Source organism: Neophocaena asiaeorientalis, unplaced genomic scaffold (genome assembly GCF_003031525.2).
Source record: "Neophocaena asiaeorientalis asiaeorientalis breed wild unplaced genomic scaffold, Neophocaena_asiaeorientalis_V1.1 scaffold357, whole genome shotgun sequence".
NCBI classification, from domain to species: Eukaryota; Metazoa; Chordata; class Mammalia; order Artiodactyla; family Phocoenidae; genus Neophocaena; species Neophocaena asiaeorientalis.
In genome coordinates this window covers 2,108,409-2,133,372 of record NW_020173270.1, presented here as the reverse complement: position 1 = coordinate 2,133,372, position 24,964 = coordinate 2,108,409, and the positions used below count along the sequence as shown (strand labels likewise).

Here is a 24,964-nt window from a genome sequence, read left to right as displayed (position 1 = left end):
GTTACCTACTTGATCTGTTTTCCTTTCCACAAGAATCCTATGGGCTGGGCGTTATGGACCCCATTTCACAGCCGGGGAGACTGAGGCTCGGAGAGAGTCAGGGGCTTGCCTGCGGTGCACACTGGGGAGGCGGCAGAGTCACGATTCAAACCGAAAACTCCGACCCTAAGACTCTTATGCTCCGTCCTGCCTCTTGGTGAGTTCGAACTCACCTTCCGTCACCCGAGGAGATTAGTGTCAGAAGACATTTGGAATGGCCAGGGGCTCAGGTGTGGGGAGCAGACAGACAGGCAACACTCAGGGACAAGACAGGAGGCCCAGGAACCTTTGAACCTGGAGAAGAGGGGTCCCTGGGTCTCCAGGGGGAGGGGGCTGATTTGTGAGTGCGTCCAGGGGGGAGGCCAGCATCTGGGCAGGGGCAGAGGGAGGTGGGGGAGCCAGTCACAGGGCGTGTCCTGGTGCCTTCCTCTCCGTCCTCCAGGCTGGGCTGTCTGAGGGCTCCCTCCTTCCCCACGTGGGTCAAGGCCACGGCCTGGCACAGAGCCTGGCGAGGGGCAGCCCACGCTCACCTAGGAAGGAGCAAGTCACCTGTGGCCCTGGCTGGCGCGTCACTCGGCGATGGCTGCTTACGAGTCACACACCATCACCCCTACACCACCGTGTCTCAACGATCCCACTTCATTTATTACCAAAATATCACAGAGGTCCAGTCATAGTTAACATACAGCGTTTAACACAAACCTGATACCTGTGAAAAGAACTAAGTATTCGGACAATCGAGTCGTTTGGAACCGTAACGCCCCAAACCGTTATCACTCCGTACTCCAAAAATACACTTTTGAGAGCTTTGGAAACTGAATTAAAATGTCTACACAGCTATGAACAATTGTTTAATAAAACTTTTTCATGTTTCCATTACATGTAAATATATCAATTTGGCATCTCTATAAAAACTCTGAAAATGGTGCAAAAGTTTCATCTCTTTGAGAAAGCCATTGACAAAAAATATTCACACTTCACTAAAATTCTGAAAAATGGTCTTCTTTCAAAGCTTCTTTATTAATCTGAAATCTTCTGGATTATCAAAATCTAGGTTTGCTTTTTCCTCCTAAAACACTAAAGAACATTTATTCACAAGGATAAAAAGGCAAACTCGGGGAGATGGAAAACTGAGAAGGACTTTTTTTTTCTTCTGAAAAGCAAAAAAAAAAAAAAAAAAAAACAAAAAAAAAAAAAAAGAAAAAAAAAAAAAAAAAAAAGGCTAGTTACATAAGCATGCCCCAAAGAACACAATGGGATTCATTTTATTGTTGACTTTTGGACAGCAGTGTCATACTTTATTGAAAACAAACCCATGTAAAAACAAAGTTAAAATGAAAAATGGTACCTGAAAAATAAATTATTTTATATAAAACAAATCAATAACTTAAAACACACTAATATACAAAAGGTCTACCCATCTACTGTACAACATGGGAACCAGCTGGGAAAGTGCCCCCCAGAGCAAATCACTGTAAACGGAACGTTACATGGTAAAGAGGTGGCCCCAACCAACAGACAAGCCTTCTCTCCTGGTGGAGGTGAAACAGTCCTACCGAGTCGCAGCAAACCACCGGTCAGCCTATCTTCGGTCCTCATGGGGACTTACAAGGAGTCATTTATTTACTTATTTAAACTACCAAGCAGAAAACTGAACTCTGTCACCAAAAGGTTGTGGAAAAATACAATCGTTAGAAGCCAGAGTCCAATCAAAAGGTGTGGAAATGTGAACCCTGCCGGGGGCCCTACCGCTAGCTACTGTAGGACTGTCCATTCTCGATGCCGCTCAACGGAAAGCACGTGGGGCTTCGGGTGGGGGCCGGGCCTGGGAATCTGATGAGCAGCAGGTGTTTTCCTGAGGAGCTGCCTCAGGGCCCAGGAGGTACCACGGGTCCTGGGAAGATGGGAAGGATTCCAGATGGAGGGTTTGGGGGTTATGGGGAAGAGAGGCCCCCAGCAGCTTATTCTCACTCTCTGTGATCCAACCCAGGATGGGTGCGGAAAGCACAGAGAAGTCCGGTCAGGCTGAATCGGATGGGAAATGGGGCAGCTGGGAGACGTGAACTCTGATTTTCAAGGCCAACAGCGACTGGGGTCAGTCCATGGCCCTAGTCTGGAGGCAAACCAGCGATAAGTTATTGCCAGTGAGTGTCTTGGGATTCATCTGTCTGCCTGACCCGGCAGGGCTCCCCTCGAGCTGCCAGCTCCCGAAGGGCCGACTCCCTAAGCAGCGCGGTTCAGACCCTGGGTTTCCAGCACTAACACCAAGTGCAGACTCTCGGAGGTTAAGGCAGCTGCCCTTGGCAAGGGAAAGACTCACCTTTCGGGGGACAAAGAAGGTGAAACCCACCCGGCGCCACCTGCCCACGGGCTGAGCCCAGCTCCTCCGTTATTCTGGCAAGAGGGTGGCCGTGGTGGCCGGGGGAATCACAGTCACAGGACGCGTGACCAGAGGCACAGCCAGTGCAGAAAACCACAGCTTGCCATATCACATCGAAAAGCTAAAAAGAAAGGCAGCGCCACGGGGTAATAAACAATGGATAACTCAACTGGAACCAGGTTCACAAATCTGGAGCTGCTTAGTGAACAACTCTGAGGGGAAGTTACATAGGCCAAAAGAGAATTCAATCGATTCAATCAAAAGAGAATTCTTTGGTATTTATGTACCAAACCAAAGTTTCAATAAATTAACATCATCTACTCTTAACTTTTTCATCAAAATTCCCAAATAAAAGGAGAGCACTCATTTTACGAAATACAAATAAGATTGATCTATGTAAAAAAAAAAAAAACACAACGTTTTTTTTAACACAGTTTCTTTTGGATTGTAACTTTTAAAAAAATGGCATCTTCCTTTTGCAAACAGGCCTAGAGAGAAGATGTAATGAACTTTTTGGACACAGGGCCAGCGTCTGGCACTTCCATGGGAGTGACAATTACTTTTCAGGAGTAAAACATGTCAAAGGCAAAATCCTCCCGCACGCTCACAGATTAAAACTCCCGAAGAAGCACATTGGGGTTTTCAGCCAGAAGGATGTTCAAAGAGTGGGGACCACGTAAAACGAGAATTTTACTGAGAAACTTCAGGCAGCTCTCAAAGGTCCGTATGCGCTTCACGTTTCCTGTTCGTCTGTGCCAGCACCAGGATAATCAGTGTGGTTCCAATAAAATAGAGGGGAGGAAATCAGCTGCGGTGCTGGCTGTGAGCCCGTCACTTCGCAGTTTAGGCCTCTGACAGAATTCTCGTAGGAAATGGAACACTAGTGCAGGCTGGCAGGATGGTGTGTCAGCGAGGAGACTCAAGGGTCACTCTCAGGACTGGGAAGCTCATCTTCACTGAGATGTTGGCCCGAGGCTAGCACAACCTACACGGCATATTTTTCCAGGAAAACATCCCAGTCCCGGGGTGCAGAGCGCTCTGGGGCACACGCAGCGGGGACCCTCTTTGCATCAAATCTGGGCAAACGGGCCTTGGTTCCAGGAAGAGGCACGCAAGCTAGCTTTGACTTAGAATCTGGAAAATTCTGCTGCAGAGAGGAGGCCCTCCATGGCACTTGGCCAACTTATAAGACAAGGCTTCAACGTATGAACTTGGCCCTTTGTGGGAGAAGAAGAGGGCAACATGGGAAATTCAGGAGGATCACGCAAGCAGCTGGCAGCCCCTCAGTGAAGTATGAGGGAAGCAGTGCGGGGTCGGGGGGGGGGCGGGCAGCCTCAAATGGTCCAGGGGTTGCTCAGAACACAGACCCGCTCTGGAGAACGCTGTGCCTACTGCCCAATGTCTTCCACTTAAATAAATAGATAGATAGATAAATAAATAATGTCGCAATTTCATGACATCAGTAACTAAAAAGCAGCTTATTGTTACATGCTTCAGTCTCGTGTCAAGGTTAAAAACTGCTGGCACTAAGTTACTGTGTTTTTGATTCTCTTGCACACTGGTTATTTATAAAAATCAGATCACGCTCCTGAGGGGTTGCCCGGAGATCGGGCCCTGCCTATTCACTTCTCAGGCCCTCTCTTAGACTCTCCCTGCCGGCTCCCCATTTAAAAAAAACACCATCTGTGATGGCACAATCCTAACGTCACAGATTTGTAAATGCTTTGTCTTGAGGCAAGTATGTTTGTTTCTTAAGATCTTATAAATCCTCCCTGAATGCTGGGCTGTCTGTACCTTACCTAGCCAAAAAGAAAGAAAAGGTAAAATAAAAAACAAAACAAAATTCGAGCAAAACAAAATCAAATTTAATGGTCTTAAATGCAAAAGTAAAAACAAACGAAAAACACAAAAAAGCAAAAGAAAATTAACAGAACAGAACAACCCAAAATGTCAAGGCAGTTATGAAGAGAACTTTGAAGGTTAATCTTTAAAACTACAAATCAAAGGGTTTTTTTTCTTTTTTTCTTTTTTCTTTTTTTTTTTTTTGTTAATAGGTAACTGGCAGGAAGTAAGTACTTTTCTGCTGAGTGTTCATAGGAAAGCAAAGTTTCAAAACAAAATCCGACTAAAATAGAAAAAAGCCTAGCGCTCACGAGAAGGGATGCGAGAAATACAATGCTCAAATGTTTCTGTGTCATTAAAAAATAGAGCTATTTTACGCACTGGGGCCATGTTCAATGCTCTTGAAAACTGGAGAGATGATTGTGAACAACAGTATCTGATGTGTGGAGGCACCATGCATGCAATGTGTGGACAGGAATCGGGATGTCAGAGGAGCAACACGTCTTCAGGCGTGCCTGGAGCTGAGATCTGACTCTGGAATATACTGGAGTTTCCCTGAAACTCTTTGGTCCGTTCCCATTGGCGCCTGGGCTTAGGAAACCCACTCGTGTCCTCGGCAGAGCCTGGCCCGGCCTGGTGTGTGGCCCCCCTCCCCGCTTGCGGCCCACGGCAGACGGGCCCGCTGCCACTGCCGGGGCCAATCGGCTGAGTGAGCAGGAGGTGGCAATGGGACCTGCTTGGGAAAGCAATTTCCTGTCAACCAAAGCAGAAATCGCTTAAAATGTTGAAGCGGTTGAGAAACGCACACAAGGCATCTGTCTAACATCTTTAGTTTAAAAACTAAAACTAAAAGGTCATTTCTTTTTGTTTGTTTGTTTCTATCCAGTTTGTGGAGACATCGAATGAAACGCGTGTTAGACAGTCTCAGAAGTTAAAGCATGCTTCAGTTTCACCACCATCCCGAAGGACTGGTTAGTCAATGCAGTCTACTTAGATTTCTGTTTAATATATATTTTAAAGGAAATAACTTAAGAAACTTAAAATTGGTCTAACATTGTGGGATTTCAAACATTTGAACATGTCGGTTGCATCCCAGAGTATAAAAACCTTTTCACTTCTCATTTAGACTAAGACAAACACTTGTGAAAATTGGCGCAAAATGAGTTGTACACTAACAAAAAAGTTTCAACTTCTTCACTCTTAATTATCTATTCCGTACAAAAAAAAGCATGAGCGAGTTATTTGTGGGACTTGTTGGTTTTGAAGGAAACCTGTAAGATTTTGTCCCCCAGGCGGTAGCCGTTCAGACTTGCTATGGCCATCGCGGCTTCTTCATAGTTTGTCATGGTCACAAAACCAAAGCCTTTGCACTTGTTGGTGTTGAAGTCGCGAATCACTTTCACATTGGTAACTGCACCAAAGGGGCCAAACATCTGCCAGAGGATTCCCTCATCGGCATCTTGACCAAGGTTGTAGATGAAGATGCACCAGCCCGAAGAAGCGTTGCCTGGGACATTGACACCAGAAAGCCCACTCATGTGATCTACACCCATAGGGGAGAACCTAGCAAACAGAGAGCACAGCATTCAGGTCAAGGTCAGTGCGGGCCAGCGAGCTGCACGCAGCCCACGTGAGGCGCTCGGGCTGACACACCCACTCAGTCAAAATCAGGACTTTTCAACTGAGAGGAACTCAATATGGGGGCAGAGGGAGGGCACGGGCTCCCTGCTCTGTAGGGAGTCGACTCTGAGGAGAGACGTCTGCTGCCTGCAGGGGGTCAGGCCTCAGAGCAACGGCCTCTAGTGGCCTCTGACCAGCCGCTCCCTCCACCCCTCCCACCTTGGTAGGGTGGTCCTGTTGAGTCACACCCGTACTTCCCACATTTTAAGTGATGGAAGCTTCTCCACATCCTCTGAGGTGCTGTTACACCCCCAGCTCTCCCTGGAGGAAACCATTCCTCATCCTGTGTCTGTGTCTGTATGTGTGTTTGCGGGGGTATGGTGGGGGTGGGGAGAGGGCTGAATTTTTTTCTTTTCTTTCTCTGAATTTTATACCCCAATCCCACCCACATCAGCACCCTCACTCTCCGAGGGTTCACGTCCGAGCGGTGCCTACATATAGCACACTCCCGTGAAGGGCCACTGCCGGCAGGGCAAAGCTCCGGACACCCTTCCGCTGCTGGCTCTTAACAGCCCAGAAGGGCCAGGGCTGTGAACTGTAAGTCCACCAAGCTTTACCAAAAATGTGGAGCCCCTTTCTAAAGCACAACTTTTAGTCACATCAAAAATAAGCCTTCTACAGGTCGTGGGCAATAAGGATTAAGGAAGATGACAAGATTGTTACTGAAGCCACGTGGCCCTTGAGATGTTTCACAAGCTCAAAAGTAACTGTTGGAGGATCAATTTAAGAATATTTGAGCACGATACAGCATCTCTGAAGCCACACAATGCAACTGGCGAAGTATTACCTGCTCCAAAATAAAATCAGGTTCGAGTTGTGGGTCTGAACCAGGGGTGAGTGGGGGTGCCTTCAAGTGTCACTAAACAGATTCACGCACTCAGCACACGTGGGAGAAGAGTGGCCAGCCCTCGAGGTGCAGACCACTGACACAACGGTGATCGCTGATGCAGGTACAGAAGAATCAAGGCACACTGTGGGCCATGGTTTTGAATTTGCGAGAATAATTTTAAACAGCCCGTACCAAATGTCTGAATTGGTTAGATGACTCGGGAGGCTTGTTAGTGGTGAGACCACAGTATCACTGAAATGGGGGTGGGAAAAGGCACCCAAGTATCTGTATGAGCTGCTTCTCAGTGAGAAATGGAAAGACATTCTGACTTTTAGAAGGACCTCCTTTTCTCCAAGTTTCGTAGGACACGGCGGACCCGTTATCACAGTTAACTAATTCCTGAGATAGATGTTATACTGAAAATAATCGGAGGTAATATTTTACTGTCTTTTATTGACATGATTCTCATTCTTATTCATTCTTGTGAGTTTTCTCCTGCTAGTTGGAGCTGATCTGTTTCATCTCAACTGTCATGAAACCCACCCCCATTCTTTCCTCTGATGGTACAAGAGGAGAACTGACTCTTCATTGACTTGGGGACTTTTCCCAACGTGATAAGAACGGACTGCAAACCCTCTCCTCTTCTGGGTCTTCTTTCTTCTCCTTCTCATCTTAGTCGGCCTTCTGGTGGCGAAACTTCCCGCCCACCCCTTCCTTCCGTCCATCTCTGGAGGTCACGGTCCCTCTCCTGCCTGGCCCCTTCTGCACCTCCCATTTCTCCTTTCTCTTCTCCTCCAAGCTTCCTGGTTTTCCAGAGTTCCTGGGTAACTCACTGAACTTGGCTATCTATACATCCCACCCGATCACCAGTGAGGCCGACCGTGCTGACGTTCAAAACTGGATTTAGCTCACTTCTGTCCAAAGACGCTTCCCCTGCTTTGCCTTTAAAGAAGAGCCAACGAAGGAAGGCCAGCTTTGGAACCTGAGCTGAGTTGAGAACACTGGATTACTGGACTGTGAAAATAAGACCTTGAAAAACAGCATTTGTGGAAATGAGCGGGGTGTTACCCAACCTCACTGCTTAAAACAAAAGACGGGAACCCCGAAAAGTCGCAGAGAGAAATCCTTAACATACCTGAGATTAGCCCTCATGCCACTTCTCAAAACTGGGAGAAGTGGGATCTCAGCTGTTCGTGAGGCAGTAACACACCTGATTTGAGTCCAAGTTACTGACTCTACTTGTCTCTGTTCTGCTAGATCCTGGCGACTAGAATCATTTTATATGGAAAGACTAAGGAAGGTGGGAAAACAGTTCACCTCTAGGATGCGGCTTTTAAACAGAAGGCATATAATAATATTTCGACACCAAATGACTCCACAAGGTAGGTGTATGAGAAAGGTTTGCCTTAGGGCTGCTGATCAAATGTCTAAAACCTGTTTAAAACGCTGGAAGAACGGCTCTTGCCTAAGCACCCCTAAAGCTGCATCTTTTCTCTCCCAGATACGGGATGATCTTTTAAACTCATGGGTCTACTCACGTATCACTAGAAACTGCGGGCTGCAGCGCTATGCACTCACCCTCCTGGGAGCTGGTTGGAGCTGCACTACCTTTTTCATTCTAGTTAAAGGCAACACTTGGATGGAAATAAACAGCTTCCATACAGATACCTTTCTGATGCAGGTAGGGGACATGGAGACATGAAATGGCCGTGAGCGCGACTTTCTGATGTGATCAGCCCAGAGGTTTCCACTGCACATAGTCACCCAACCAGCAGGGCTCCGCGCAGCCAGAAGGGGCCCGAGTGGCCGTGGTGGGAAGAGCGCGTCCTCCTGACCCACCTGAATCTCTGCGCCTGGTGATGAACGGGGCCTCCGAACCGCCTAGCTGGCGAGTGGTACAGCTGGGAGAGCAGCGCCACGTTTTTGTTCTGGTTGGGATTGGCTGCAAACTTCACTGTAATGGGCTCGGAGGAACCTGGGGGTTTATGACCATTGAAACTGGTAATTGCCTCTTCTGCTTCCGACCGTTTGTCAAACCGGATAAACGCAACCCCTCTGGACAAACCTTTTTAACAAACCAACAAAAATGGAGTTAGGGGAAAAACTGCAAGGATTTTTAAAACTGAAAAGCAAAAGTCAAGTCAGTCAGGCTACTGTGGTTCAAAACTGGATGCTTGGTTAATGAGATAAACAAAAATTAAACCTAAATATGGAAACATGAACAAATTAAAAAAAACAAACAACAACTAATAAAAGATTAAGGTTTCAGACTTTCTTCTGAGTTGAAGCAACGACTCCACAGCCTCAGTGCCAAAAGATACTTTGGTGAAAGGAGTCTCAAATAAGACACCCCAGACCTCTTTCTTAAAAGAAGTCACATTAGAAGAGATTATGACCTCCATCACCATCGCAATGCCAGGTGCCCACTGTAGTGTGGGTGCACGGTGTGCTGAGGGGTAGGTGGGTGACAAGGAATTGTCCCTGGGCTCCGGGAGCTCCCTCCCATGGCCTTCCTGGCCATCTGGCCACATACCCCAGCTGGGCCTTTGCAGCATGTCGCCTCCTGGGCTGGCCTGACCGAATCCCTGTTTGCTTGGTGCCTGGCTCAGCCTCCTGCATCCCTCAAGGGCGTGGGATCCTAGTAACCAAGCTGAACCCTGATGACTCTTTCCTGCCACCAACACCTCACTCACCTCTTGGATTCCACTGTAAGGTCCTGGGACCTCCTGTGGGCCGCAAATTGCCCTCAGAATCAAGTAAGGCCACGCATTCTTTTCCCAGAAAACTGCCGACAATGGTGCTGCCACACCCACCCACAGACTCCCCAGCAGCTGAAGAGTCCCCGTCTTGCGCCCGTTCATCGCCGCCTCAAGCTGCCTTGGGAGAACACCTTCTCTTGCCACGTGGACTGAGCCACCAAAGGCAAGTCCTGGGCCTGCTGTAACCCCACCCTCGACAGAGCAAGGACATGGCCCGGGACCAGGCTACCTGAGTCCCAGGCCCAACTGCTGAAGGCAGGGTCAGCGTAGTCTGGCACAAGTGTGGGGCCTGAACAAACCAGATGGGAGGGGCTCAGTCACCCTCTAGCCCCATGATGGGGGCCCTCGTCCCTTGAAGAACTCGAGGAATGGAGTGGGGCTGAGGTGAGGGAATGTGGAGCCGTGGAAGAAAACTGGCTCCTTCTCCTGGGGAGAAGAAACAGGGGTCAAGTGTGAAGGTCGAAGTGTACTGGTGACGGCCGAGGGCCAGCCTGGGGGTGACGGGCCTGGGCTGGAGGCACAGTGTGCCCTGGTAGGGGAGGCTGAGGCAGACAGCCGTAAGACACAATTTCTCCTCTAGACAAAGGCCTTTAGCATGTGGGCATGTGGTGAGTGACGACCATCAGAGCAGAAGAGCCCAGGGCCTCGGGCCACCGGCTAAGTGAGCCTGAGGAACGTCCCCCAGTCAGCTCCCACATCCCGGCACCTTTCCTCGCCATCTCCCGCAGGGTCCCACCTATCGTCCCCACGATGGGCAACAAGGCGTGGGTATCCCCAGCTGGCCCCAAGGCCGCGGAGGGGCCTGGGAGATTCGGGCACACCAGGCTGGTGCGGAGATGACAAGTGTCACTGCAAGGCGCGGTCGTCCCCTTGGGGCCTAGAATCCCAAGCTCTGTCCTCACTTGCATGCAACACCGTGGGCCCCCTGTGAACAAGCAGACAGTAGTCAGGGGCCCTCGGGCAGGGGCTCTTTCTTTACAACAGGAGCGTCCTGTGGATGCCCTCCGCCACGTCCTAAAGCACACACCCCAACTCTCCAACTGGGAAACTCTGCCTTCTTGGGCACCCCCAGCACAGCGGCTCCTCATGGCCTCAGGGCTGCCCCTGAATTGGTTCCATCACTATTTAAGTATAAATTTAAAATTGACACAGCCAGAGATGCTCACTGAATTTGTGAGATCAGACCCAGCAATTCACACGTGTGCCAGGAAAATTCTAGAGCCTGAGCCCACTTTAAAATTTCGGTTCAGAAGGAACACCTGAAAACATGTACTTGGCATACACTGTTTTTATTTACTCTTAAACGGCACGAACGACAGCTTAGACAGATGGGAACCCGAACGAAATCTAACTGCAGGCAAATCCCACTGGAAGCTGTGGTTGGCTGGCTGCTACAGAAAGCTGTCTGCAGGATACGGTTCCACTCTATTTATAAAGACCTTGCAATCAAGCAGACAGAGTGTGTACGCGCAAGTGTGGTTTCCCTGTTTGGTTTTGCAAAATGACTATCAAATGAAAACTGCCTGAGTGAAATGAAGAAAACCTGAGAAAGAGAGAGAATGTTACTTAAAGTGAGGGAATATAAACTCACTCAATGACTGGATGAATGTATACTTTTTGAAGATGACTGTGGATTTTTTTTTTCCTATAGCGTTTTTAGGATTAAGAGCAGAGACCAATAAATGGCACGATCTCCAGATGAGTCAACTATGAAGTTCACAATTAAAATGTATAAAGAAGCAAAGGCATTCTCTGAAAAAGTTCTGTCAGCTCAGCAGATTAAGGTTTTTTAAGAGAGCTTCTGTTTCTTTAAAAAGCACGTCATATGAAGGACACTTGACACACAAACTTGCTTGCCCCGCTATTCTCTGCCCCAGCAGCCGGGGCTCCACGGGGTCCCAGCAGAGGAGCCCTGCATGGTGGCCTCCTCTGGAGCAGAGGGAAGGAAGGGGAGCCCACAGTCCCGGGGGCTCACCTTTCTACTCTCCAATTCGACATGCGGCCTAGGGGAGGGCTGTGGAGAGGGAGGAGCCCTGGGGGCTCCCTCGCGGCTTCCATCCCCCCGCCCTCGCAAAGCTCCTGAACACAGACAGAGGTGTGGGGTAGGGACCCTGTCCCCTCGCCTAAGTGGCAGAAGCTGGTGGGGAGGCCTGAGGGCACAACCCTGAGGTGCCCCCAAACTCTAGGAGACACCAGCTTTGCAGAGGGAAAGGAGGCAAAGTCCCAGCAGAGGGGTGAGGGAACTGTCTGCAGGAGACCTCCCTCAGGATGATGCAGACAAAAGCTACGTGGCAGGGGGTGCGTTCTCGAGGTGGGTGGACTCCAACTTGAGAGCTGGGCCCTGCTCAGCGGTGCTGGGCTGGACAGAGACAAGCAGAGGCACAGCAGTCCATACAGGATCAGGAAAAGCAGGGCCACGGAGGCAGAATACGGGCCAGCACCGTCACCCCCGCCAGGTCTCCAGGTGGCCCACTCAGGCACTTCTGTGCAGGTGGGGCTGGGGATAAATACATGTGCTGACCAGCCGATGGGATCACTCTCTCAACTGGCATTTGAAGATAAGTAAGGGGAACTTTAGGGACCACGGGAAGCTCTTCTGGCACAGAACAGGAGTTTACACCAAGTACACAGCATCTTTACCTCACGCCCATCCCCCGGCCCGGAGCCGAGGGGCAGAAAGAAGGAGGCCGGGTGGGTGGAGTCTATGTCCCTCCAGCAGAGCCTGGGGTCCAGAAGCCCCTTCTCCTCCTCAGGCCCCTGGGAGACTCGAGCTGTCCACTCGTCTCCAGGCCGGGCCCCAGCCCAGGACTGCAGCCTGGGCAGCAGGTAGGGCCAGCCCATGCCAAAACGAGCTTCCACAGCTGGGACAGGACAAGGGAGTGCAGGTGACAAGACTGTGGGCCCCAGAGCACACAGCTTAGGGGGGATGTGGGAAAACACGCATGCACCTCCACCCCCATCTGTCATGGGCCAGGATACCCTGCCCACCTGCTCTCTGTGTGGCCCTGCAGCCTCCCGGGGGAGGTCACCTCAGAGCCACGACTGCTCTGGCCCGACCACCCAGTGTGTGTCTGACTACCTCAGCCTAGGGGGTGGTGAACACGCTCTGTGCTGGAAGAACATAAAAACCAACCGCAGACAATTCCACTGGCTTCGCTGAGCTCCCTGAGCAGTAATCTTTTTTGCTAGTTGGTCAGTAAATTCCCACTCCTGCTGAGAACAGAGATGAAGGGACCTAAAGCAGGGTGGCCTGAGTTCGCTGCTCCCCAGACGGAGCCACACACAGGGCTGGGCGGGGCCGGCCCGACCCCAGTGGGGCAGGTGGCTGCAGTGAGGGGCTGCTTCCGGGGTACGCAGGGCTCAGCTTGGCGGTGCCTTACTGCTTTATGCAAAGCCCATCGCCCAAGCTGCTCGTGTCCTGAACTGAGACGACCTGAGAGGGGCTGGCAAAGTGGCCAGGATTGCCTGTGAGAGGAAGTCACTGCCTTTGAGCTCTGAGCTTTGAATGTGCTACCCGAGGTGGGAGCGGCATCCAAGTCATGAAGACTGAAGAAGAGCTCCTCAGAAACAGTCACCCTTGGAGCTCTGGGGTAATGAAAGGTGGGGACTCTGGACCTCAGCTAAAGACTGTCTCACGCAGCACACCACTGCCTGCAGTAAGAACGGCAACATTCGTAGTCCAGGCTAGGACGTGTGGGTGCCTGTAGAAAGTGCCAGAATCTCTTGGTGTTTTCACCATAATAGGCCTAAGCTTTTATGTCAGGGCTGCTTTTATGCCACTTAACCTCCCAGCCTCATTAAACAAAAGCCAACGTCTTCTCATTTTGATTCTGTCCTCATTAGTGGAATAACTAATGACAGCGATCTGTCTTCCCTAGGAGACCCAGCCCCTGCCTGGAGGAAAACCTCGCCGTATCCTGGGCCACCCGCCGTACCTGTGGTCTGATCCACGAGGACCCGGGAGTTGATGATCCGCCCGAACCGAGAGAACATGTCCTCCACATCCTTCTGGGTCATGTTCCTCGGAAGCCCGCTGATGTACAAGTTGGCATCTTTGATGACCTCTGAGCTCGGGCGAGCGTACGACACCTTGAAAACAAAACCGCTCACTGGCATTAGGGCAGATGTGTGGCCAAAGCATCGAGGGAGGGTGTTAAATTTTCAGGTGAGAAAAAGCCAACCCTATGGAAGGAGGTCACCTGCAGCAGCCCGTGCTGGCAGCTCCCCTTGGGCCAGGCAAGGGCCCTCACACACCCTGATGACATCATCCTTGTTTCACAGTCGAGAGTCTGAGGGTCCATGGCTGTTCGGGGGCAGGGCAGGGAGCCAACCCCGGCTGCCTGTGCTCCTACCGTGGCCTCAGGCCTCTCGGGACAATGAGCAGGGCTGGAAAGGGGACCTGGTCCTGCCTGTAAGGAGCCCAGGGGACAGCGGGCTGGGTGCTCTGGGACCGTGACACCCACCTGACAACAGGCAAGCTCACCATGGGAGCCCAGAAGGGGCCCGAGTGCTGGGGGGTACACGCATATTAAATGACCCCATGCTTTTTAGGCTTATGTTCTGCAAAGCTGAAGAAAGGCTAAAGGGAGCCTGTGCAGTGGTTTAGATAAAAGGGTGCGTGCGTGTGGGGCTGGTAGCAAGGAAAGGGTCTCTGGCGCTCTCCCAGGTTGGGGCGACAGCTGGGTGGACCCTGCCAGCCAAGGGGGGCAGCACAAGGGCAAGACGACAGGTGTGTTCTCACCACAACACTCAGGCCTGCCAGGAAGGGCAAGGGTGTAACTCTACATGCTAAGACCACACACTCACATACACACACCCACCCCTTCATTCATGTGCTCGTTGACTCTCAAACATGTGAGGTGCACCTGGGACATTCCAGAAAAGGAGAAGACAGACGCCACCTTTGCCTGCAAAGCAGAATGCAGTCTAGCGGGAGAGACGGCAGATGGAAGGAGAAACAGCGTGGCGTGGTCAGAGCCCAACTCCACCCGAAAAGGAGCTGGGCTCATGGAGGTGAGTGTCAGAGGAGAGTGGAATAGAAGTGATGCTGATCAGAAGGATGCCCCAGGGTACCGGGTCCCGTCAGGGGCTGGTGGCCTCCACAGAGCAGTACTGTACAAGCTGACATTCCCTGAAAGCTTCCCTGCACTGCAGCCAGGCCTAAGGCACTCTGGGGACACTTTGGGGCCACCCGATGGTTTGTTCACGACCTGGGGCAGAGGCAGCACTGTCCCCAAGAGGCCACCTTGGCCCCTGGGGCCTCCCCAGGGCCTCCCAGGTAGGCGTGGTCACGCTCCTTGACTACCAGGAAGGACGTTGGCCCTACTTCTGGGCCTCCACTTTCCGGATCTACGTCAACCAGCCTCACAGAACACCCCACTCAGACTCCTGCCAGAGGGGGTCACTCCAACCGTCTGCTGTCCAATTTTATCAAATGTCCCAACGAGGGGCGTCCGATTTCAGGCAGGACAGCTGGAGGGAGGCAGGCCTGCCGGGACTCAGGCTAGTCTGTGCTTTCCCAGGATCAGGCTGGGCCAGTAGGGAGCTGCCTCCCAGGACCATCCTGTCTCGTCCCTTGCAGATGTGTCCAGAACAGGTTGCATTTGGGGTCTGCCCTTGGCTTTTGGTGAAGGTCACTGTGGGAAAGAACATTCCCAAATTAGCACCGTGGGAGTGGTGTAGAGGCTGGCACTGACTGTAGTTACAATTGTCCCCTGATAAAGCCCCAGAGAGGCAATGCTTTCAAAGCCAACTGCGCTTCAATTCCTTTCAGCAGAGGTGTCTCCAAGGACCTTGATGGCCACTGCAGCTTTCCTTTTCTCTTCAGTCACTGTCAAGCTCAGAGTCAAATCAGAATCCAAGAAGACTGCACTAGAGAACCCGCTCGCGGCAGGTGTGTGATGATGCAGTAGGTGTGCCTGGCCCCGCTCTGAGACACTAGGCCCAGACCCCTCTTTTCTAAGCTCCTGGCACCACCTGCTCCTTTGCCTCAATCTGGTCTACTGCCCTATTCTTTTTTTTTTTTCAGTATGTGGGCCTCTCACTGCTGTGGCTTCTCCCATTGCGGAGCACAGGCTCTGGACGCGCAGGCTCAGCGGCCATGGCCCACGGGCCTAGCCGCTCCGCGGCATGTGGGATCTTCCCGGACCGGGGCAAGAACTCGTGTCCCCTGCGTCGGCAGGCGGACTCTCAACCACTGCGCCACCAGGGAAGCCCTACTGTCCTATTCTTAGGAAACATTCCTGTGAGAGGTTTTTGAAGAACAAGGAATTTTTGAATTACGTGCCCCCACAAATTCACATGTTGGAGTCCTGACCCTCAGTACCTCAAAATGTGACCTCATTTGAAACAGGATCATTATAGATGCGATTAGTGAAGATGAGGCCAAAGCGGAATAAGACGGCCCCAAATCAATGACTGAGGTCCTTATAAAAAGGGGAAGTTTGGACACAGACATGCACTCAGGGAGAACCCCGTGTGAAGATGAAGGCAGAGAGTGGGGTGATGCTTCTATAAGCCGAGGACTGCCCAAGATTCAGTGACCACCAGGCGCCGGAAGAGGGGCACGAAACAGATCCTCCTTCACAGCTCACAGCCCTCCGAAGGCATGCAGCCTGCCACACCGGATCTTGGACTTCCGGCCCTCAGAACTAGGTGGGAGGACTGGAAGGTGCAAAGGCTCAAAAGGATGATCTCACTCCAGTGGCGTCGGGCCGAGGGACACAACTCTGGTGACTCTGGCAGGCATGCGTCTCAGGAATGAGGGCTGACTTGCCAGTCTGCAGGTGAGGGGCAGTGGGCAGAGTGCTGAGAGGCTGCTGCAGGAAGCCGGGTCAGGGTCCTGCGTGGGGCGGGGGTAGGAGGCATATTCTACAGGAGGGCTCGGCAGGGACCGATGCTCGGGAAAACCCAAGGTTGGTCCAGGGGTAGGCAGAGCCTGAAGACAGACACTTGGGGTGGGGCTCCGGGCTGAGAGAAGGAGGGCGTGGTTAGCAGTGGCAGGTTGAGAGGAGCGTGAAGGTTGGGGAAGCCACCCTGAGGCCTGGAGGACTCGCTGACTTGTCCCAGGAAGCCACCACACAGCCCTTGAACTGGGAATGACGCTGATGACGGTCTGCCCAAGGCCCTCCGAGCTGGTGCTGCATGGCTCCCTCACTCCCCTCAAGTCACCTCAAGTCATCATGAACCACCCCCCCAGGACACGGCGCCCCTGGGACGCCTACCTCTGCCACACCTGGCTTTCACTGTTCTGTTTATCGTTTGTGCGCACGCACGCGCGCACACACACAGGCCCAGCCCCACAAGGGCATGGAATTTGTTTTGTTCACCGTGTGGCATATAGTAGGCACTCATAAACATCTGCCAAATGAATGCTGAGTGACTGGTGGGAAGGATTACACCAGTGATGGAGCAGGAATGGAAGCCTGAGCAGGAGGCGGGAGGGACGATGCTGCTGCTGCCGCCGCCGCCGCCACCACAGCAACAACCGGGCGCGAGCAGGAGGGCAGGGCAGGCCCAACACCCGCTCGGCATGAGGTCGGGAGCTGCAAGAGGATGGGAGCACTTTGGCCAGTAGAAGAGACCGGTGGGGAGGCCTTCGGAGGAGGCTGCTGTGAGCCAACATACGAGGGACACCCGGGGCCAGGGAGAGGGATGTCCCAGCCTAAGTCCTTCACGGGGACCCTCCCGTTGCTGGTGGGCTGAGGAGGACATGAGCCAGAGGCACAAGGCCTGGGACGGTCACCACCCGACACATCTGACACGCAACGCCTCTCTTCTCAGCAGACAGGAGGCCCCCCAGACGCCCTGGAAAAGCGGCAGGCCTCTAAGGCGCAACTGTGCTAATGGTGCAGTGACGGTGATGGTGAAGTAAGGGTGGGGGGAGTCTCTCACCCAGGCCAGGGCTCAGCACAGACCTCTGTGCAGCCAGGAATGAACGAGATGGTGATTGCAGCTCCTTACCTTAATGGTTTTTGACTGGAGCCGCAGGCCGTTCAGCGTGTTTATCGCTCTCTCTGCATCCTTTGCAGTCACGTAGTTCACAAAGCCGTAGCCCAAGCTGTGTCCTGTGTGGGAGAACACAGGGACATGGGTGAGCCACTGAGAGCCAGTGAGTGAGCGAGACAGACAGATGGGGAGGATGAACAGGACTATGTCCGGCTGGGCTCAAAAGGACAAGAGCAGAGAGAAGACCGAGAGAGAACGCTAAGAGCCAAGGCCTCTGGGAAGGTGGGAGTTAGAGATCAATGGTTACAATCTATATTGATGGTGTATTTGTTACACTCCCTCGGCCAACCTGTACATTTTCTGCAAGGAACAAATTTACAAAATGTTGCTTTTTTAAAAAAAGTTTATTTAAAGAGAAACACTGTGTTACTAAGAGCATCCTAGGGAACCCATCACCAAAGCAGTGACAAGGAGCCGTCCCACTGGTGCCGGCCGCTCTGTGTGGCTCCGCGGGGGACTGCGTTGGGGGGGTGAGGAGGACAGTCACAGCAGCACACAGGACAGGCTGGTGGGGAGAACCTGACTACGATCAGCTGTCAGTGTCCAGGCTGTTTTCCTCGACTTCCACGCCCAGAGTGGGAAGGCCTGCTGGGCTCTGGCGCCACCCAGTGTCGGTTGCCCTCACTTTCCCAAACCTGCCGCCCAGCTCGGGGAGGAGGAAGGAAGCACCGGGAGAAGCCGGGGGCCCCACCTCCACAGCCCTGGCCAGATATCCAGAGCCCCCCTGGAAGCAGCTCCCTCGGCAACAGCCTCATTAGCCGAAGCCGAAGCCTGGGGGAGTCGTAAGGCAGGTGCAAACCTGAGTTCTTCCCAAAGAAGTCCAGGGTTACAAGCAGGGTGTCCCCACTCCCTCTTGGGGAACTGTTCAGAAGTGGCAGGAGTGACCACCAACTGGATACACAGGAGGGACACAGCACAGGAGAGGGGCTGTGGGTCCCCGGGAGGGTTGGAGTGTTCTACTTTCTGTGGTGGGCAGCTGTGTGCGCCAAGAGGGAAGGCGGGTGAGGAATGAAGGGGAGGCCCTGGTTTCGTCCACTGGATGAGGCCGGTGACTAAAGCGTTAACACACAGTGCTGAGTGCCCACCTCCACCCTTTCCTTCACTATAAACCAACTGCTCTCAATTCTAGCCGCTTGTTAGAATCACCAGGGTGGCTGCTAAAAACTATCACTGCCCAGGCCAAGTCCCGACCAATGACATCAGAATGGGGGTGGGCGAGGCAGGAGTGGGGACAGTTTCAGTTGTTTGTAAAGCCCCCAATGATTCCAACTCAAAGCCCAGGTTGAGAACTGTCGCTGGAAGTGCATGACAGGAGCGGGGCTCCCCGTGGTTATGCAGAAGAGCCCCCACTTAAGGGGCTGTGATCAGAGCAGGTGCCTGGGGGAAGGCCCTCACTTCCCAAGTTACTGTTTCTCTAATAGGGGCCACAAGCCACGCGGGGTAACGATGCAGCACCCCAGGGCCCTCCTCAGCCCAGGACCCAGGACGTCGGGCAGGCGTCAGGATCCACACTTCCAAGCCCCTTATAGGTGATCCTGCCCCTTAGAGGCAGCGGGCCCGCTGCAGTCAGTGCCTTGAAGGCAGGTCAGCTGCTGCCCCCTCCCGCTTTAGGGGCGATGGAAGACCAGCCCTGAATGAGGGGGGTCTGAGGTCTGGTGGGGGAGCAGGGGGGTGGTGCTCAGGCACAAGCCCGGTCAGTGCGTGGATCCTGTACAGGCTGCTGGGGCTTGAGGAGGGCGAGGCCTGCCAGGGTCAGGAGTGGGGGCAACCAGAGCCCAGGATGGGAGATATGGTGGAGGGCGGAGGTGCGGGAGATGAGGGAAAGAAGGACGGGGACGGAGGATGAATAAACCCTGGGCCTGATCTAGAGATGTATGAGGCCAGCGCCCCCCAGCTCTCACTTCCCTGCACCGTAGGAAGGGCACTGCTTCTCAGCTCTGGTTCTGACTATGCCCGGCACCGGCGTTGCCCTCCCTCCAGAAAGGTTCAAACACCCCAGACTGGCCGACTCAGTGGGTCTGACTGGGGCCTGAGAGGCATCTCTCCCAGTCCCCAGGTGCTGCGGCTGGTCAAGGGCTGGCACCCGGGAGTCGCTGCCCTGGAGAAAGCAAGGCTGTCTCCACAAGGGGCGCTCTGCTGGGTGACCCCTGGGCCAGTGCTCTTGCATTGCCAAACATCTTTCTCTCTCTTTAGACAAGGGTTAAGACTAAGAGACGATTCCATGGCATTTCGCCTTGCTTTCGTGGACCAGAGCAGCCAGACATAATGTTTTAATCCCTTAGTGTTCCTCACACTGACCTGGGGTGCACAGCTGAGGAAGGTGAGTGCCCCGTGGACGAGGCCCTCCTCTGCAACGTGAGTCCTTTCTCTAAAGGTCCACGGGGCTCAAGGGAAGACATCACTGATGGAGAGAGACTGGGTCTTGGGGGGGATGAGTGAATTAATTAGGCAATAAATAAGAAGTAGCAAATGTCCCCAAAGGAAAGAAGATGGGCAAAGGACAAGAGTCCTTTTACAAAAGAGGAGTACAAACAGCCAGAAGAGATGAACTTTACTAGAAATGCAAACTGCCACCACGACCAGATGTCATTTTTCACTTAAGAGGTGAGAAACCCTGCCTGGCCTAGGGGATGGCAGGGCCGAGCAGAGGGTGAACCGCAGACCCCTGGAGGGCCAGTTGGCAGTAAGGGTCACTCTCTCCCCTCTGCGGTTCATTTCTAGGAAGACTTCCTACAGAAATAACCAGTCAGCAAAGATTTGTGCCAGGATATTTATCTCAGCCAGGCTTGTAACTATGGGAAAACAGTTACAACCTGTTGTAAACTCAGAACCTGCATGCAACAGAATACCACGCAACCCCTGTGACAGCTATGTTCAGTGACAGGGAAAAATGTTCACAGGTACAGGAAGAAAAGTTCCCCACACAGCTTGGGAGGTGCGAGCCCATTTTTGTAAAAGCACGTGACTGCTCACAACCATAAATATGTAAAGAACACAGTCTGGACGGACAAGAACCAAAAAGCTAACAGTTGTGGGATTATGGGTAACTTAAACTTTTCTTCCTGTTTGTCTCATGTTAAATTTTTTTCTAAAAGGAACAGAGGTGATTTGCATGGTCCATGGTCGGCACTCAATAAATATTTGCTGAATGAATGAATGTCTATGTTGATCTGCATTCTCCCCCAATCCCTAGATCTACTCATTCATTCACTCAACAAACACTGACTCTGGCTACATCTGGGAATACAATAGGGTCCTTGCCTCCGAGAACCATAAGGACCTACTGGACCAGAAAGTTCCAACCCCAGTGCAGTGTGGAAACCCACATTGCAGGTCTGCCTGATTGCTATGGGGACCCAAAGAGCATCTCACGCCGAGTAGATCAGGCCAGGAAAGACATCCTAAAGCAAACGGGGCCCGGGAAGTGAAGGCTTTAAAAGCAGCTGAGTGACAGGGTACATCTGGTATGTTAAAGAGAGATTCCTTTGCCGCAGTTGGGAGAATGGGCTGGAGGGAGCATGGCTGGCCAGTTAAGAGCCTAAAGCAACAAGGCAAGCAGAAGACGATATGGCCTGGTCTAAGATGGTGGCAGGGGTGATGGAGGAAAAAGGATGGAAGCATCCAGAAGGACCAGTGTCAGGGACACACGTCAAAGGTCATGCTTAGACTTCTGACTGGAGCCACTGAGTGGACAGTGGTGCCATCTGCTAAGATGGGGACCCTGGGAAATAAGCAGTCGGTTTGTGGGAGAGTCAAGGTCAGTTTGGGAAACACTGAGAGGCTGAAGGACCTAGAAAGTTCTCTCGGGAGAACTTTCTGGTTGAAAGAGAGGTGGCCAAATTGAATGTCCAGCTAAGCTGTGGGTGTGCATCTGCTGACCCGAGGGTTGGCTTAGAAAGAAGAGGAGGCATGGGAATAAGCCGAGGACTGCCTAGGTCAGCGCCTGGGAAGGAGCCGCAAGAGAGACAGAGGGAGGCCTCAGAGGTAGGAGAAAGCCAGGTTCACGGACCCGAGGGAAGAGGAAGCTTCCAAAAGGAAGAAACAGAGGAGACAGCTCTGTGATTGGGAGGAGAGGGAGGACATCAGCTAGAGCAGCTCCTCAGTCGGGGGCGACTCTGCTCCCCAGGGACATGGCAACATCTGGGAACATTTTTTGGTTTTCACAACTCAGAAGGTGCCCCTGGCGTATCCACTGGGTGGAGGCCAGGGATGCTGCTCAACAGCCTGCAATGTACAGGACGGCCCTCCCACAAGAGTGATCTAGTTCCAAACGTCAACAGTGCTCAAGCGGAGAAACCGTGAGCCAGAGGGAGTCCAGGCATCTCTTAAACAGCGCAGAGGCGGGAGCGTGTTTGAATGCTGGCAGGTGACCCTGGAAAGACCCACCAGGAAAGTGGGTACTTGCATAACTTGAGGTTCCTGGGATGCCGAGAAGGGAAGGGATCTAGCACAGAAGTGAGCCAGCTGTTATTTTCACTGTGAAGTAGGAAGCGGTCATCATGTGAGAGGAAAGGGGGCCTCAGGGGAGAAAATGCGCTGAAGTGGCTGCTGTGGCACAGGGATGCCCGTGTTGTGAACCTGGTTGGGGGTTTGATCAGACGGGGTGCCTGTCTGCTGGGGTGCAAGACTCTCTCTGGGGTGGGCACCTGAGCCAGGCCAGGAGAAAGCAGTCAGACGAACATAACCAAGTCCGGGGTTTCACCAGAGCGGTGTAATAAAGGACAAAAGGGAGTGAGATGTGAGGCCACGGCCCCGGGAACAGCCTCTAATTAGTTTTCACACACCGGTGGCAGGAGGAGAAAAGTGAATGCAGTAAGTTTTCCATAAAGTCAAGTTCATTCAGTTTAAAGAACTGCTAGCAAGATGCAGAGCTGAAATGCCAACCCAGGCCCACCCACTCCACAACTCCCGGTGCATTACACTAAACTTTGCCCAGAGAGCAGAAAGGGACTATTTCTGTACTGAAATAATTTCCAAATTACGCTTTTGCTGCTTTCACTGGTTCTCAAAACCAGTTCTCTCCGGACTGATCTTGCCAAATCTAGGTGTTCTTATTAACATAGCTCACATTCCTTTGAAAACCACAACAAGCCAAGAGACAAAGAAGTCAGGAATATCAACAGGACTGAAAATTCCCTTCCACCAGAACATAAAACGAAAAAGGAAAGACTCAGTAGCAGCGCAGGAGAATTTCAAACCCCTCTGAACAAGGACTCTCTTATTCAGGATGGTCTCCTGGAACTGGAGAGAGAGTGTGGCTTCTAGAACATTCCAACACTTCAATTTTGTGTATTATCTAAAGATCCTATTTTGAAGACATTTATTACATTGCAGACTCTCAGAATTGGAAGGGTCCTTAAAGGACTTTTGCGTTCAAAGTCCCGTTCTGATGAACCAACTCCCTGTACAGTAGTCAGCCAGCCTCTACAGGAGTCATCTCGGGTACAGGCATCTTCACGTTACTGGCAAAGGCTGAAAGTCGATGAAGCAGGATGATGAGTACATGGGGTTCAATAATATTATTCTACTTTAATGTAAATTGAAATACAATAAAATATTAGGTTTCTATAATAAATACGGCTTTTGACTTTGAAATTATTTTTCAGTGTAGGGAATCCTGGTCCCACAAGCCAGAGTGGCAGCCAGAGCCCTCCTGAGAGGACCGGCCATTCCTCAGCCCAGTTATGCAGAGAGGAGGAAGAAGAGGAGGAGGGGGGAAGAGGGGAAGAGAGAGAGGAGGAGGCTCCCTAAAACGTTCCTCCCTGGGGAGGAAAGAAAGGAAGAAGTGCTTCGGAGCACCTGGTCTCCCCGTGTTTTTCTCCAGAGCCCCTGAAACCACGCTCTCAGAACAGAGGCCTCTCTGTAGGGAGGGCCTTACCAGGCACCGGGCCTTGTGTAATCTCTTAGGCAGCTGGCAGCATCAGGATGTAGGCGCCACCATCCCCACTTCATGGATGGGGACACTGAGACAGGGTGGGAGGGTGGGGCTCTGAGCCAGCCTGCTAACCCCACAGCCCGCCCATGACCCGCTGCCCTGCTCCAGCCCCCCTGAGAGTGCAACCTCAGTTTCAGACGTTAAGTTGATAGCACAACAGCAGACAGTCAGGGTGGCTCAAACCTAACGAAGGACAGCCCACAGGGGACTCAGTGTTCTGCTGCGGGCCTGACCTTGTATGTGAGCCTGGGAAGACAGGGTGGACCTGCCTGGGCCTGCCCCGGGCAGGGCGCTGGCCAGAGTCCCTTCCACACGTGGCACCACGCCCCTTCCAGCTCTCAGAGTGTCCCTGTTCTCCTGTCTTCTCATTTTCCCTCCCCTCCCACCGTCGTGTTTTGTATATACTCTCCATCTTATGATGGGTTTTTCTCTTTGGGGAACCTACGTCCAATCTTAGACCTGGGTGGGGGCAAAACAGAGTTGAGATAAAAATGAAACTTCACAGCTATCATTTCAAGGCTGTGGCTCTTCCTGGCTGAGGAGCACTGCAGGGCAAAGAAGACAGTGCTTAGCAGGACGGCCACACGTACCCCCTTTACAAAAACGGCTCTTGTTTCTTTACCTGCTACTTTATCCCGAATAAGTTTTGCAGATTCAACTTCACCAATACTGCTGAACAAACTTCGTAACTCATCCTGGGTCATGTTCTGAGGGAGGTAGTTGACAATCAAATTTGTTCTCCCAATATCATCCCTGCAGTCTTCAGCCATGTGGTCTTCATAACCATTAGACATTGTATTTTTTTTTTTAATCTGCAGGGGGAAAAAAAAAGGGAAGTAAATTCCAAATGTTCATAATGCAGGATATTAAGGCAACGCTTGTGACTGTGTTGCATTTAGACATTTTTCTTTTCAACACTAGAAGTTCAACTTATGTCCACACAAAAACCTGCATGTGGATGTTTATAGCAGCTTTATTCATAACTGCCCCCAAACTGGAAGCAGCCAAGATGCCCTTCAGTAGGTGAATGGAGAAACACACGCCAGTTGTCTGGTACATGCACACAATGGAGTGTTATTCAGTGCCAAAAAGAAAGGAGCTAGGAAGCCACAAAGGCATGGGGGAACCTTACATGCACACTGCTGAGTGAAAGAAGAGCTTGAAAGGCTACACACTAGAGGGTCTCAGTTATACGACATTGTGGAAAAGGCAAAACTAGAGAGACAGCAAAAAGATTAGTAGTTGCCAGGAGCTGCTGGGAGGGAGGGTGAATAGGCAGAGCACAGGGGGTTTTACAGGGCAGTGACACTATTCTGTATGAGGGTGTAATGGTGGATACACGTCATTATACATTTGTCCAACCCCACAGAACATATAACATGAAGAGTAAACTCTAAGGCAAACCCTGGGCTTTAGCTAGCATGTAATAACAACGGCTCATCAATTACAACAAAATACCACACGAAGGCAAGATTTAATAATAGGGGAAACTT

The 24,964-nt window shown here is 51.9% G+C and overlaps 1 protein-coding gene across 2 annotated transcripts; it reads right to left on the bottom strand.

The window, feature by feature from the left end:
• Positions 1–1,208: 1,208 nt before the first annotated feature.
• ELAVL1 (ELAV like RNA binding protein 1) lies at positions 1,209–24,287 on the bottom strand. Of its 2 annotated transcripts, none has more exons than XM_024745769.1 (5): positions 24,094–24,287; positions 17,492–17,595; positions 13,465–13,618; positions 8,610–8,745; positions 1,209–5,824 (listed from the first exon to the last, which is right to left on the bottom strand). In XM_024745769.1, exons 1-5 carry the CDS (start codon positions 24,263–24,265, stop codon positions 5,500–5,502), a joined length of 891 nt encoding a protein of 296 aa, XP_024601537.1. In that variant the 5' UTR covers positions 24,266–24,287; the 3' UTR covers positions 1,209–5,499. The 2 variants fall into 2 exon arrangements, with proteins under 2 accessions (XP_024601537.1, XP_024601536.1); XM_024745768.1 differs by having other exon boundaries at positions 1,212–5,824; positions 8,610–8,835.
• Between the last annotated feature and the right edge of the window lie 677 nt (positions 24,288–24,964).